The 15,082-nt window shown below is 40.9% G+C and overlaps 1 protein-coding gene across 1 annotated transcript in view; it reads left to right on the forward strand.

Moving 5' to 3' along the window:
• The first annotated feature begins 2,920 nt into the window (after positions 1-2,920).
• The window catches only part of LAMP1 (lysosomal associated membrane protein 1), a 1,110,117-nt gene continuing 1,097,955 nt past the window's right edge, over positions 2,921-15,082 (forward strand). The window contains exon 1 of the mRNA XM_044072009.1: positions 2,921-3,192. Within this exon, the coding sequence (XP_043927944.1) occupies positions 3,138-3,192 (55 nt within the window). The 5' untranslated portion in view covers positions 2,921-3,137. The remainder of the gene's footprint in view (positions 3,193-15,082) is intronic.

Below are 15,082 nucleotides of genomic sequence, written 5' to 3' on the forward strand. Positions count from 1 at the left end.
CCAAGTTCTGGGGCCGAAAGGTGTGGAATGAATTATAACCTGGTAGTGCAGGGGTGCTTGCTGCTCCCTTGAACCAGGTCTCTGTTACAGCACACATGTCGATGTTCTCCATTTTAAGAAGTGCTTCAATGAGTGCATTTTCAGATTTAGATTTCTAGCGTTGAGCAGCATGACCCTCAGATTGCATTTGTTTGTAGCTGTTACGGTGGTAATTTGGTCTTTGGAACACCCCCTAAAAAAGGCACTGCAGGCGTGGCAAGAACCTTGGCCAGTATCCGGAAGCCCAGGGGTGACAGATGCAGGCCATCTCTGGCAAAGCATCAAGGTCTGTTAATCATGTCATCCCAGGGAGACAGATACTGGATCCCCTTACAATGGCACCAACCAGACACTTAGCCAATTGTTGAAATTGATAATTTTCTGCTTGTTCTGTGGTATCATTCTGGAAGATGGTAGGATGCTGCACAGGGCTAGGGTCATACCTGCCTGGGCTACATAATCCAATAACTCCTCCATGTCTCTTTTCATGTAGTCCAGAGAGGTACGTCTCAGGTCATTCACACCCACATTTACAATGACAGAGTCATATTTGTACCTGTTGTTGAGGGACCTGAGTGCATGCATTATGTGGCAGATGCTGGCACCTGACAGGCAGCTGACTGTTACTTTCTCCTTATTCAACCTAGTGAGTGGAACATCACTGTGCCTCACTATCGAGTCACCTATGACTAGTGTGTTGGGCATGCTGTTCTCCTTAGGGGCTTTGGTTGAGTGGCACATTGTTTAGGAGAGTTATGTGTCTCATGATTAGTGTTGTGTTGTGGTGATCAAGTGCGTTTCTGCCTTGGAGGTATCTGCTGTTTGGGTAGATTTTTATTGAGAGCCTCCACAAAGGTGGGTGAGTGGTTTGTGTTTTTATGTGAAGGCAGTGCTGGTGTGTGTTCTGGAGGGCTATGTGTTCCATGTGGTGTGGTGCAAGTGTTGACCTTCTCCTCTTGACCAGCTATTCCGGTCTTGGCTGAAGAGTGCGTGGCTTCCAGTTTGGATATATAAGTGCATCTCTCGCAAGTCTGAGTGTTGGGAGGTAAGAGGAGAGTGTTGCCAGTGTACATGAGGTAGTTGCTACATTGCCTCAGGATGTCCAAGTTCACCAGGTTAATAGGAGAAAGCACAGGGAACTGATCTTTGACATGCTTGGATGGGTGGGTATCAATAATAAGTACTGGAGCTATTTCCTTGTAGAACGTTTAGTGCTGGTAGCACTTTTGTGTGCTACAACAATTGCTACAAGAAGTCTGGTAAAGTGATAGACTGATAAGTTAGTAAAAGTGCAGGAGAGGAGAGAACTAGTAGGTCTAAGAGAAAAATTGAAGAGCAGACTTTGGCACCGCTCGGAAGCTACAAACAGTCCTGGATACAGCAAATCTGTATCTGGACTAGCCTAGTTACAGGAAAGGCGGGAAAAGCACAAACACAGGATTTTGGACCAGGAAGTTGAAAGAGATGGAAAAACTGCCCAAACGGCCAATAAACTACAATTTCTTGGCCAGAAACCACTCCTCTTGTGGTAGATGCAAATCTGTATCTGGACTAGACTAGTTACAGGAAAGGTGGAAAACAAGTGCAAATGCGGCCTTTTAAACCAGAAGTTGAAACAGCAAATCTGTATCTGGACTAGACTAGTTACAGGAAAGGTGGGAAACAAGCGCAAACGCGGCCTTTTAAACCAGAAGTTGAAAGAGATACTTTTTGAATCTCTGAATCACTAACCAGTACATAATGATAACTAGATTTGTCGGTGACTGCAATCTGCTGCTGTCATTCACCAAGTAGCTGAAACCAGCAAGGGCCAAGCCACACAAATCAATAGTGTACTATGAAATGGGCTTAAATTAAATGCAAAGGTGTGGCATTGCCACCTTTGATAAACAAAACATGACAAAACCTTACATTATAGATAGCACCCCATTTCAAAATGCTATAGTCATTAGAGCGCTCAATATCCTTGTACAAAATTCCATACATACCTCTTAACTTCTTAACACAAGAAATCTGGACAAAGCCAAAAGTAATGGGGGGACAAAGACCCAAAAATAGGGATTAATTTTAAATATTACTGCTATAAACCTGGAAAGTTGCCAGACTAAAAGGTTTTGTGTTACTGTACATTTTCTCAAGGATATGAGGTCTGAAACTCCATTATCTTTCATTATTAAGTTAATTCATTTCTCGCTGATTTGCCTGAAAAACCACACATTTTATGAGAAGCAGACCAAAAATATGAGTTAAAAAACTGTACATTCTAGAAAACTCTGGACAGTTGAGAGGTTATATGTTTTGACCACCATGACCTTACAGCGAAAGTAGGCATGAAATATTTATGTTTAGTTAAATGTATCTCTTAGGTTTAGCTATATCCTATTTGTGGATATATACGCCCGCACAGCATGTGTGTATGCATGCATGTCTCTTTCAATCTTACAGCTACAGCTGAAACTTCACCCCGGGGATCACTCCAGTGGCTCTACTCCACAGAGGCTCTAGGAACTAAGGTCGGGTGGCACGATGCCAGGGTAATCCTATGGGCTAGGCTTGTAAAGGCTCCAGGGCCATTAGCTTAGAACACACCTATGAACCTATGGGTTATATCCTGCCTGCTATGGCTACTGCCGGCTGTTATCATGCAGGATATAACCCATACCATATAGCTAAGACTACTGCAGCGGTAATCAATATTATTTACATCATCCTATAAATAATGACAATACACAAAAGACTTTTTTATATTTCTCACAGTTAATCAAATGTTTAGGTAGTTGAAAACGTACGCCAAAACACCTGTCAGTAACCTAACAACCATAACACATTTTGGATTTCGCGAGAATTGATGGCTACGGCTCACGTGATCGCCCCGCGATGTTTCATAGTGGTCCTTTATTGTAGGGTCCTCTGCGTCGGTTCAGGATTACAAAACCGGTTCTAACCTAGTTTTGAGTAGACTGTCGGAGTTGTGTTGTTTGTGATCACACTCTATTGTCTTGACGTTGTAAACTTTGTTTAACACACTTCTGGTCGCTAGTCTTCCTAGTCTATTTGGTATAGTTAAGTTGGATAGAAGTAGCGCATTCGCTCTGGCAATGAGTCACGCACATCACCTTTTGAAATTGCTACTCCTTCTCCTGGCAGTCTTGGGTAAGACTTATCTCTGAAATGATTAAAACTGCTTATAGTGGGGGTCCTCTGGGAATAACGCTGGGTCGATTTATGTGGTGATCTGACAGGGAGTTTGTTTTTGAAGAGTCTCACTAGCTTATATGCTGTTTTGGTATCACTATAGAAAATATCTGTTTGGAACTGAACCAATTACTGTTCTATTTATCAGACTTGAGGTAGGAGACAGCCTTGTTTAAATGTAAGAGTCTGTTCAGTTAGCCGTGTTTTGTTTTTTACATACTTGTGTATGTTTATTATATAGCCGGCGAATTGATAGTATCGGAAATACAGAGAGGGAAGGTGTAAAGGGACGTGATAAATTACGTAATATTGCTAGCAGAGTCCACAGCTTTTTAAATGTTGATGCTTTTGAATGCATCCGTTTCCAGAGTATTTCTGTTCCACATGCTGATTGTGCTTCTACATGCTTTAGTTCCCATAGCATTTAAAACCGTTTATGTAGCCGTTGTTTTTAAAATAAAACTGTAAATTGGTTTACCTGCTTTTTGTTTTAACGGTAAAATCACTGTTTCGTTAGTTTTCAGTAGTATGTGAGTTTTGGTTCAGGTTATTATATGAACCTGTAAGTCGCGCACTTGTTTTATCTCTCAGTGAATTCTATGTAGAATTCTATGTCACGAGTTAGTACGAGATGAAATTTTAATTGCCTGATGAGCATTTTCAGGTTTATCCATAGAATATTTTTTGTAGTATTTTTAAAATAGATCAACGCTTATGACATTTATTTATTAGTATATTTTGTAAAAACGTCAGTAAACTGAACTCTTGCCATCAAAATCACGTGAATTTAACTAGAAAAACAGATTTGTAATGGGACTTCTGGACGAATAAACAGTTGAAATGTTACTTTTTATAGCTGAATGCGTACTTTTAAGTAAAACACACAAGTACCATTTTGATAACGTTATGCTGATGAAAACCGCACGCATGTTTTCAGGCAGATTTTACAAAAAATTACACTTTTTTATAAAAGTTATTTGGGTCTGAATTCCACCCTTTCGAGCCAAAAATAATGGAGGGCCTAAGGCCCAAAAAATAGGGACAGATGTTAAATATTGTAGTTATTCCGGTTTTGTGTTAGTAGGCTGTTCTGAAGGATATGAAGTTTCGAACTCAAATTTGGGCATTATTTGTGTTACAGACCAAAAAATGATGGAAAAATCTGTAGGTTGAGGCATGGAAGTGATATTTTGAAACTCCATTTTTCATTTTGTTTTGCACAATCTTATGGTTTTAAGAAAAGTAGACAGTCCCAAGCATTTGCATGTATGTCAGAGCATTTAAAATATGTATTTTGTTTTAGAATTTAATATTAGTAATTACTTCCCCCAGAAAAGAACATTTTTGGCTGGATTTTTAGTACACCAGTGATATTTTGTCACTATATATTTTTTTGTGAAACAGGAAGGACTGGGTTACCATATGGCTATAGAAGGTTGCTGGTGGTATGAAGTAAAATCTATTTCTCTGACTGGTAAAGTAGAGACTCTGAATATATTGTGACTCTGTTACAAAATCACTCTGGTATTGTAAGCACAACTTTAGTGTAAACTGTGTGTGTGGGGAGGGGGGGGGGGGGTCATAAGTTCCCTGACAAAAAATATCCAGGTATGCCTCAGATATTTGGTCTGCTACTGAGAAAAATTTGTGGTTTTATTGCAAGTCATTGAGGGTTGAAGTCATTAAAGAGCATATATTTCAGTTTCAAACTTAATGTTCAGAAAATGCATGATAATGCAAAATATGTTCTACTTTATAAGAGCAGTATTTATAATCTGTCCCTGACTTTGCTCCTCTTCTCTCATTATTTTTGACTCTGTCCAGAATTCCTGCAATAAAGGTATGATTCAGGATTTTACTGCCAAATTGTGCAATCAAGTATTTTAAGCAGTTGTATAGAATCTTCTGTAGTGAAGGTTAGTATATTGCAAAATGGCAGACTTTGGCAGTAAGGGCGCATGAACTAAAGCCATATGGGCTTGCTGTAGTAGGTTGCTTCTCCATCCTCCTCAGAGATGTTCTGCAACATTAATTTTATTTTGCATTTGTTTATCAGGAAGGTCCGACTGGACACTGGCACTTTTTTAGTGGCGGCCTGGGGAGAAAAGCCCCAAAAATAAACTCAAAATAGATGTGTACAAAGGTATAAAACTGACTAAGTTAAAGTCCCAGATTGATAAAGGTCAAATTTAACATAAGAACAGTGATGACCATAGAAAAACGTATGTTGGATTATGCAGATATTAAACAGTGGTTTAGACTGAGTTTTACATTGATAAATACATTTCACATAGCTTGATAGTGGCCTTATTGTAAACCAGGCATGTACATAGGTTCCTTAAGTAGGTTAAAGAGTTTCACGGTATGCAGTCCCAAAACTACACGTGTAATAGTTTGGGAATAAAATATCTAGCCAGGGCAAGTGCAGGGACAGAGCCAAGAGTTGCTGAAGTATGATTTCAGAAGTTTTTTAAATTGTACTGTAGAGTAGTTGGAGGATATTTAGGTGGTGGGGGTAGTGTGTTCCATGTTTTAGGAGTGCAGTGAGAGAATGAGCCCTCTGGCCAAGTTGTTCAGTTTGGTGATGTTCAGAAGTAGGTTTACTAGAACAGAGAGAGCTGCTATTAGTGTGGTTTATAAGATTCTGAACAGGTTTTTTTTTTTCCCTGGTTAATGCAAAACTTTGTGGGCAAAAATTTGAAGAGGAATTAAGGAAGTAGCAAAAGGATGACCAGCTTAAAAAATATATATTGTTTTATTAAGTCTGGGCAACACTGTTTGACCCTTCTCGTGCATCAGTTGCTCAGACATCTAGCATGTTGTTACTACCGGCATGTACCAAATTGGGGGAAAAATGGAGAGGAATTATTTATGGCATTTGAATGTGCATGCTAAATAGAAGTCTAGCACAACAATAGAAAATTAGTATATTAATCTGTGGTAGGTGTCTGGCTACATCTCCGTTCATATCTCAGGTTTACATGTTAAACCATTAAGGTAGTAACTGGATGATCAGCTACAGAAAAGCACCTTATTTATCTCTCAGGAATTTCAGTCCTGAATGAAAACATGGTATTGTAGTTGAGACCTTTTTACAAGTGTAAAATGTATTTTTTCTGCTGCATCGTGTAATATTTCTAGACAACTTAAGTACGCTCTTGTTTGTTTTTCCTGCTTTTTGTTTGTGGTTAGATGTCAACTAAGTGCCAGACAATGAAAATAAAAGCAGTCCACTGAACAGCACTGTATGTGATTTGGGTGTGCATTGGTAGTCATTAAGTGTTTGAACTGGGACTGGTAATAAGTCCCCTCCTGAGACTGTCTGGCTTTGCTGTGTTGTACCATACCTGTTGCCATCAGAAATATTTTTTACCAGAAAACTTCAGGCATGGCTGAGCAAACTAGATGTAGGGAAATTGAATCTTTCCTTTCTGTATTTTTTTTCTAGCAAATTTTACATGGAATGTAAGCCCCAGCACTACAAAACTGCTTTAACTGAAGCAAGTTTAAAATACCCCAACTCCTTTTATTTATTTGTTTTTACATGTAGTTTCCAGTTTCTTTCATTAAGTTTGTTTTTGTATTTTTACTCTGACCCAGTCTTTGCAAATGACATGCTGCTGTGGACCAGCCACCCCACTCACACCCACTTATATTTTAGGAAAATAACTTTCTGCTGTGCTGCATTAAGTTGTTGTTGAACAGGGTGGATGACTGTCCTGTCATTGCTGCAGACCATTAGTACTTTACCATCAGGAAATGGTAATTTTGGAATGCCTTTATGCAGTTGTTGAAGCAGCTGTATACAGAAGACAGCCAGCTGTAAGCTGCTGTTCAGACTAGCAGCACCTAGTGTAATGGCTTCACCTTTTCCCATTTTGCACACTGGGTCGGGGTGTCACTGCCGCAGTGGCAGTCATTTTGAGCCGAGGTTTACACTGCCGGTTGACAAGCCCTCTCACAATAATTCATTCGCACTGGTTAATCAAACACAAAGTTGAACTGGATAAAAAAAACTTCTAAAATCTTTCAGCTATTCCAGTGGATAATACTGTTTTTCACACGAGTGGGCTACAAGTTCAAACACTCACAACTGAATAGATATAACGTTTACATACTCAGACTTTGAGTTTTCCTACCTGAAAACTTTGGTAGGCTGAATTCAGATAAGACTCTGCTGTATTTTTATCCTCCTGTTAAGCCCTAAAATATAAGAATTTGGGTGTAGAAGATGCGTTAATTTTATTTCTTGCAAATCAGAAAATACTGGTTGCTGCTTTGGGGTGGAGGAACAGTCTGGAAGCTAGTGTACAAAGTCAGGTTTTGTTGTATGCTATAGGATGGTCGGTTCTGAAGACATTAAGTGGAATTTTATCTGGTGTAGCACTGTGTGTGATCTAAAAAAAAAAAAGGTTGATCATAACTGAATAGGAAAGGAGGAGGAATTGGTATGTATGCTGCATTTGAGTTTTATAATTTAGTACCGTAATATGGTTAGACCATAATGCCTAAACGTTTTGCTCCCACTTCTAAGTAAGATTTAGGAATCTATAGTGAATATTTAAGACATTTTGGTCTGTTTTAAGTACAGTTAAGTAAGGTTAGACTGTTGTAATTGAAGTAATGTTAATATCTGCAAACAAGTGCTGCTTCCATGGAGGTAATTTTGCTGACTCGCAGCTGTGAAATGCTTACTGTGTTTATCTGACTTCCTGTTCCATGCTTGCTCTTATTTGAGGCTCTTTATCAGTGTTGGTGCAACTTGCTGATTAGCTGCTGTAGTTGCATATGTTTATCAGTCAACTAAATTTGAGAGTGCAGGCATGGTATGAAGGTCTAGCAGAATGCATCCTTGCTTTTCATGTTGCCTTAACCTTCCTGAAAGTATAGTAAATTTAATATCAAAAGCTTTGTATCAAAAGTATAGAATGGAAACCTCCATCATGTAGTTGTGTAAGTGTATGTAATACTTGAGCTCAGCAGTGTTTGTATGTACACTTAAGAATATAGTGCAACAGTAAAACAAAAAAAAATTGTTGGACAGGTATGGAACCCAGTTTACAAGGGGACAAAGGCTTACTCTTGAAACTATCTGGAGGATAACTGAGATACTGGAATGACTGTGCTTAGGAGTACATCACTGAGATTGCGATATGCACATGCAAGTCATGTATGAAGTGCATAGCTGTTAGTTTCACCTGTGTGTGAAAACCCCATCGGGGACAGTGTAATGTTCTAGAGAGTTGAGAGGTATGCACAACTAACCTTACTAGCCTACCACAAAGCCCCAAAATCACCAATCCAAGGCTTGCTGCACTCATTTACACACTTCTCCACCTGTCATTAGCACACATCTCAACTTCACACTCCCTTTACCTCTTCTCCAAGTCCCAACAACCCCATCTCAAACTTCCTAAACTCCAATAAATTCACCCCTATCCTACTCTTATCCCTCAGAGCAAGCACTGAACCTGTTCAGGTCTCTCACCACGTGACACACAACTGTTCTCAACAACTCCACCCACCCTTTCCTGTGCATTTAACACCCAAAGTATCTCTAATAAACCAGATAAAACACACCTTTACAACCCACTCATGCAATATCACAGCTGTCCCTGAAACATGTCTCCACAAAACATTCCTAGATTTCAGCATCTACTTCCCTCCTACAAATGGTTCCAAGACACAAGACCTGGCAGACAAGGTGGGGCACACTCATTTTTTTTATAAAAATACAAACTATAATTACTCGAGCAAAAGCCGCCTCTGATACTGACCCCAACTGGATCTTTCTAAAATTTCCCACCTGGAAGAATGGTCACCTTGCCTTCTTCCTCTAGCCTTTCAATAAATTTAAATCCTTTACCATCACCACAGCTGTCTACTACTATAAAGTCAGATATTCAAGGTGATTTTAACCTACATTAACAATGTCCCTTGAGAAATGACTTTCATTTCTAACCATTTTCTTTGTTATGCAGTTGCCAGTGACACTTTTTGTTCTTTCAGCTTTTCCCAGTTAGGGGTAGCCAATGCGGAACTCCAGTCCGCTAATAATTGGCAGTAGATATTCAGTGCCAAGGTGCCAGCTCGATGCCCAACCTTCAACAAAGGCAAGCCCATTCACGCATGTCTTTCGAGCGCCACTCGACTGCGGGGAGGACATGCAGACTCCACACAGAAGGTGCTCCAGCCGAGAATCGAACGGGAAAACCTCTTGCTCTGAGGCGCAAACGATACTGCTGCACCATCACGGCCACTGCTTGTCAAAATCTCTGAACCAACAAATCACTCCCTCCTGGATCTGCTAACCATTAACAAGACCCCATCTTTAATGTATCTGTTCTTCCATCCTCATTCAGCAACCACTCCCTAGTAACATTCCAGATTATCTACAAGTCACCAAAACTGTTACCTTCAGACCCAGATCCACTAACAATACAGACATCAACATCAAAAAACAGTAGGCGATTTTTGACTGATCTCCCATTACCAACTTACAGAACCCCAAGCAGCTTTAGTACCTTTACCCATCATCGGAAAATCGTAATACCTTTACTCCTCTAAGTAACCTAGCTAAGCAGGCACTTCTCCAGCTGTTTCAAATCTAACAACTTGCTGTGGTAAGCAAATACAATCATTGCTGTCCTGAAGTAGTTTCTCACAGGCTGAAAATCCACAGGTTTTATTCCACCCTATCACCATCCAGACCTCAAGGCCAACTCTCCACCTCTGAATTTCTCAAGGAATTCAACCACCTACCTAGTACCACAGCATTTACCTTCCTGCAACTCACCCTGCTCCCTGTTTTTAAAAAAAAAAAAAAAAAAAAAAAAAAAAAAAAATTACACACTGTTTTTAAAAAAATACATAGTTGACTCCCCTGTACTGGAAAACTTACCTCTGAATGCTGTACCTGGTGCAGAACTACCTACTCCCTCGGTTTATCACTCTGTAAGGACTTCTTACCACATCTCTTCTCCATGTTTTTAACTTCTGTTTGACTCAGTACAATGTCAGATATATGAGCAAGCCGCTCTTGTTAAACCTGTTCCTAAATGACCTCAGCAAGAAAATGTCTGTCTCCCCCTTGCACTGTATCTGCATCCTCCCTACACTTGGGGAAAATACTTACAAAAAAAAAAAATTAAATAAAAAAAATAAAAAAATTTAAAAAAAAATCTGTAAACTGTCCACTTAAATCCAATAGTACAACCACCTCACTCTTGCTATGCAGTACAGAATACATGACATTTAACTAGTGTAAAACAAAATGGGTAACATAGTTGCATCACTAACTTTATACTTGTATATAGAGTCGAGCAGTAGTGATCATGGTGTAGTGTCAAACTGGTTAACTGTGGGAGGCTTCAAGGTCTGGGCAGTTCATTATAGAGAGCCATCTGGGCAGTGATCTAAGGGATGAAAGCCCGTTTCTATGTATTTGAGCAAGTGATCCTAATCCACTTTGTGTTTATGTACAGCTACGTTTGTGTGTGTGTAGTAGCAGTCTAAAAACAAATGTTTTTTCTTAAACTGCCAGCAGCATTGTGATACGGCATGGTCTGGGAATTTCACATTCCCTCACTGTTGTGCAGGCTCTGATTTTGTAAATATAATTAGGTGGTGAAGGGGTGCTTGGAATGTTGTCCCCCTGTGAGAATTTTTAATGTGTTTAACTTCACTCTGAAAAGATTGTGCTTTTTTTGTTTGGTCTTTTGATTGTTACTGTCATGTATATGTAATATATACACACTGATTCATGTGAATAAATTTTATATGCAAGTGTGCACAAGTATATATCTGTATGTAATGCATATCTGTGTGGATGTATACGTTGTGTGCAATTTGTGAATCAAGGAATTTACCCTTTTCCCCACTCCTGTGTTGGGAGGGTGGCCTAATGGTTAAGGTGTTTGCCTTACAAACATAAGGTGCAGGGTTTGAGTCTCACAAGGGATAATTGGCTAGGCTTAAAATGTCTCGCAAGGGCAGTTAGTCTAGTACTAATCTATGAATCTGTGTATTGTGATTTTGGAGTTGGTATGTATATTTAAGGTGTGCAGGGGGTTTTTCCCTGCAAAAACATTGAGGGTGTTTTTTGACCTTACAGAATGTCTGTCGTATGGTTGAAATAGTATGAAATTCAACGTTCGGTAATATAGATGTTTTTTATAAGCCTAGCCATGCTTCACTGTAACAGCTGATAAGTTTTGGTACCCAATGATTTTGTGGGTGTATATAACTTTGGTATAGGTGGCCCAGTATTTACAAGCTTCTTTCTCTAATACATAGGTGCCAGACCAGGGATATATTTACAATCCCCATCAACTGATCGAAGTTTTACTAGAATAAGTACAAGGATGAACTCTGCTTTACATTGGTGGAAAGCCTGTTCAAGAGAAGGGGAGCTTCCCCGATACCTACCCGTCCCTCCAGCATGTTCCACTTATGTTGCAGACAAGGTTTGGGTCTGTTGATCAGGTGCTGATGCTGTTTTACAGATGTGCAGACAGGTCCATTAGGTCTGAATCAGAGGATACTTTGTAGGCTAGGCATGGGTCGCCTCTTAGCTGCCTGTAGAAAACCAACTATGCAAACCACCTTAGACATGTCCTTATAAGACTCCATCCTCACAGAGCACGAGGTGGAAATGTCCCAGTTGCATGTGCCTGACCAGGTGCATACCGAAAGAGGGTATTTGTATGCCGTGATTGGCCTTGTGTAAGTAGAGTGCAATTAAGCAATAACATGTTATGGGTCTTGTTGCCATACCCTGGCTTGTAAGTTGTGCAACATAGAATGATTTCATCACTACACAAGGTGCGTGATAGTCAAAGGACTGTTTACATGCATTCCAAATCCCTGACTGCAGCGTTTACTAATGGGGGGGGGGGTGTATTGTCAGTGTAGTAGTTTGGGGGGACTCTGTCTGAAAGATACTGTGCGTTTATTTCCAGTGAGTTTTAGACCGTGACTTTGGCACCAGTTACTGGTCTGTCAGGCTGCATTGGAGACTACTTATGTTTTAGGGGTGGGTGGGGGTTTCACCGACTGCACCAATTTTGCAATAATCTGTAAACCTGGTCAGCAAAAGCCCCTTCATGTTGGTTCTGATATCAGCGAAGTAGAAGTCCACACCTAAACACACCCCCTTCATGTTGGTTCCGATATCAGCGAAGTAGATGCCCACACCTAAACACACCCACATATGAGGAGGTTCTCAACAAAAACATACCCAAACAAAGGAGACCTCCAAGGTAAAAACGTGCACTCTCTCTACAGCCCTCCACACCACATACCATGTATAGTTCACACACCTGTCTCTCACAGCCACTAAGGCTTAACCATAAACCCAACATTAATCATAGGAGACTCCATTGTGAGACGCACAGATGTGCCTCTCACCAGGCTGGATAAGGAAAGTCACTGTTGTCTGTCAGGGGCCAGAATCTGCCATATTGCAAACACGCTCAAGTCTCTCAACAGGTACTGCTATGACTGTCATAGTCCACGTTGGTGTGAATGACTTGAGACGTACCTTCCTGGACTATATGAAGAGACATGATTGAACTTGCTGAATGTGTCCCAGGCAGGTGTGTTCCTAGGCTTAAGCAGTATTCTACAGTCACCCAGAGTGATGCCTCAATACAAACAGAAAATGATTGACTTTAACAATTGGCTTAGTTTCTGGTGTCATTCCAGGGGGATCCAGTACCTGACAGCCTGGGAAGATATGATGGACCACAGTGCTTTACCAGAGATGGCCTGCATCTGTCTTACTTGGGTTTCAGACTTCTGGCAGAGGCACTTGCCTCCCCCCATAGTGCCTTTTTTTAGAAAACGTGATGATAAAACTACCATCCTAAAAATTTCAACAACCCAAATTAAAGGTCCTGCTGCTAAATGCTAGGAGTCTAAACATGAAACTGCACTCATTGCAGACGTTCTTAACCCTGGAAAATGCTGCCATCTCCACAGTCACAGAAACCTGGTTCAAAGCTGCAGAGAGCACACCCCTGGTTACTTATCCTATCATACATTCAGACCCCAAACTGTGGGTAGTAAAACCAAAGGAGGTGGAGTTTCCGTATATATTAGACATTTACACTTCCAGGCTGGTCAAGAGAGTATGATGCACAGGAGACACTCCAGGTGCAGTTAACCATTGACGACCCCTATACAGATTATAGCTAGGTACCAGCCCCCAAATCTGACTCAAGATGCCCAAACTGCCTATCTAGACCTCTTTGAATCTGTCAAGAATCAAACCTTTACCCTGATCCTGGGTGGCTTTAACTACCCAAGCATACTGGAAGAACCACAAATGCCCAGAGATTTGTCAGTTCAAATGCTTTGGAACAGCTAGTTGATAGCCCCCACAAGAGGTGATATCTTGGACTTGGTATTAACAAATATGAGTAATTACTGCAGCATCATCCTCCCATGTAAGATCAGACCATAAAGCGGTCATGTTCGAAGTCACCATCACCCCCTAACCCCCCCCCCTCTAGTTAGGGTCAAACAAAACTTCTCCAAAGCTGATTACAGCCTCCTGTGGGATGGTATAAACAGGCTTCACAGTTCCTTCCCCCTCTCTAAGAACTGGCACCGGTATCCAAAACTATACCAAATTTTACTATACAAACATTTGTATAGATGTATGGAATCTGGAGGAATGCCTGACAGGACAAAATCATCCTCTGCAAGGAAGAGTAAACCTGTCTAGTGGACATCTGCAATAAATAAACTCTAACAAAAGAAAAAAAATTGCTGACTTGGACCAAGAAGGACAGCAGGTGCCCAATTGGAAGCTGTCTCTCCTTAGCCTAAACAAGCAAATAAGAGCAGTAGTGGAATCCTCTAAAGTGAACTTTTGAGTCCAAATTGACCACATCTACGAGAGACTGTCATAAGGCCGCCTTCACATGCCCATAATCTCAAAAGGTAGCACCCAGATCTGTTCAGAACTGGTGGTCAAGGACACCACATATACAAGTTCCATAGATATTGCAAACTTGCTGGCCAACAGATTCAGTGAAAATTTCACCCCTCTGTCCCCCCCCCCCTGTAAATCAGGACATTCCCAGTACCTGTCCTCTCCCCCTTATATCTATGGATCAGGTCGTCACTGATTTCTCAAAGGCAAAAAATACACCTTCCTTGGGACCCAATAACATCCCAGGCTGCATCTTACAGCTTCATCAAGGGGTTAGGTATGTCTGTTAAAATTGGTTGACTTTTTTTTGAGACAGTCACCCGAGCCATGGGTGAGGGGAGGACTGTGCACACTGCCTACCTTGACCTAGCCAAACCCTTTGCTATTCCCCACTCTGGTATAATAAACTCTCACCTAGGCATCAATCGGTATGTTATCAGATGGGTAGCTAACAGGCTCACTGATGGAACCCACCTGGTCAAAATAGGCGAAGCCACCTCAAGCAGTAGACCAGTATTGAGTGGCGTACCCCAGGGTTCGGTCTTGCAGCCTCTGTTATTTGGGGCTATACTTTTCTGAGGTGCAGGCCAAAACCAGTGGGCTATGGCTGATCAAGTTTGCAGACTTCTGCAAGCTGGGAGCTGTCATCTGTTCCCCTAGAGATGTGGACAATCCTCCAGGAGTCTCATCCAAACAAATGACTGGTGCCAGAAACATGGCCTCAAGCTGAATACAAAAAATGCAGCATCCCCTTTGGAGAAAATGATGTCCCCACAAATTTTCACATTAATAATGTCCTAAGCATGCAATCATTCATGAGGGATTTGGGTGCCCAGATTAATAGCAACCTGACTTGACCACAATGTTGCTTCCATTGTACGGAAAACTTTCTGCATGGCCCACCTCATT

This window comes from Protopterus annectens, chromosome 5.part0 (genome assembly GCF_019279795.1).
Source record: "Protopterus annectens isolate FY-2018-M chromosome 5.part0, PAN1.0, whole genome shotgun sequence".
Taxonomy (NCBI): Eukaryota; Metazoa; Chordata; order Ceratodontiformes; family Protopteridae; genus Protopterus; species Protopterus annectens.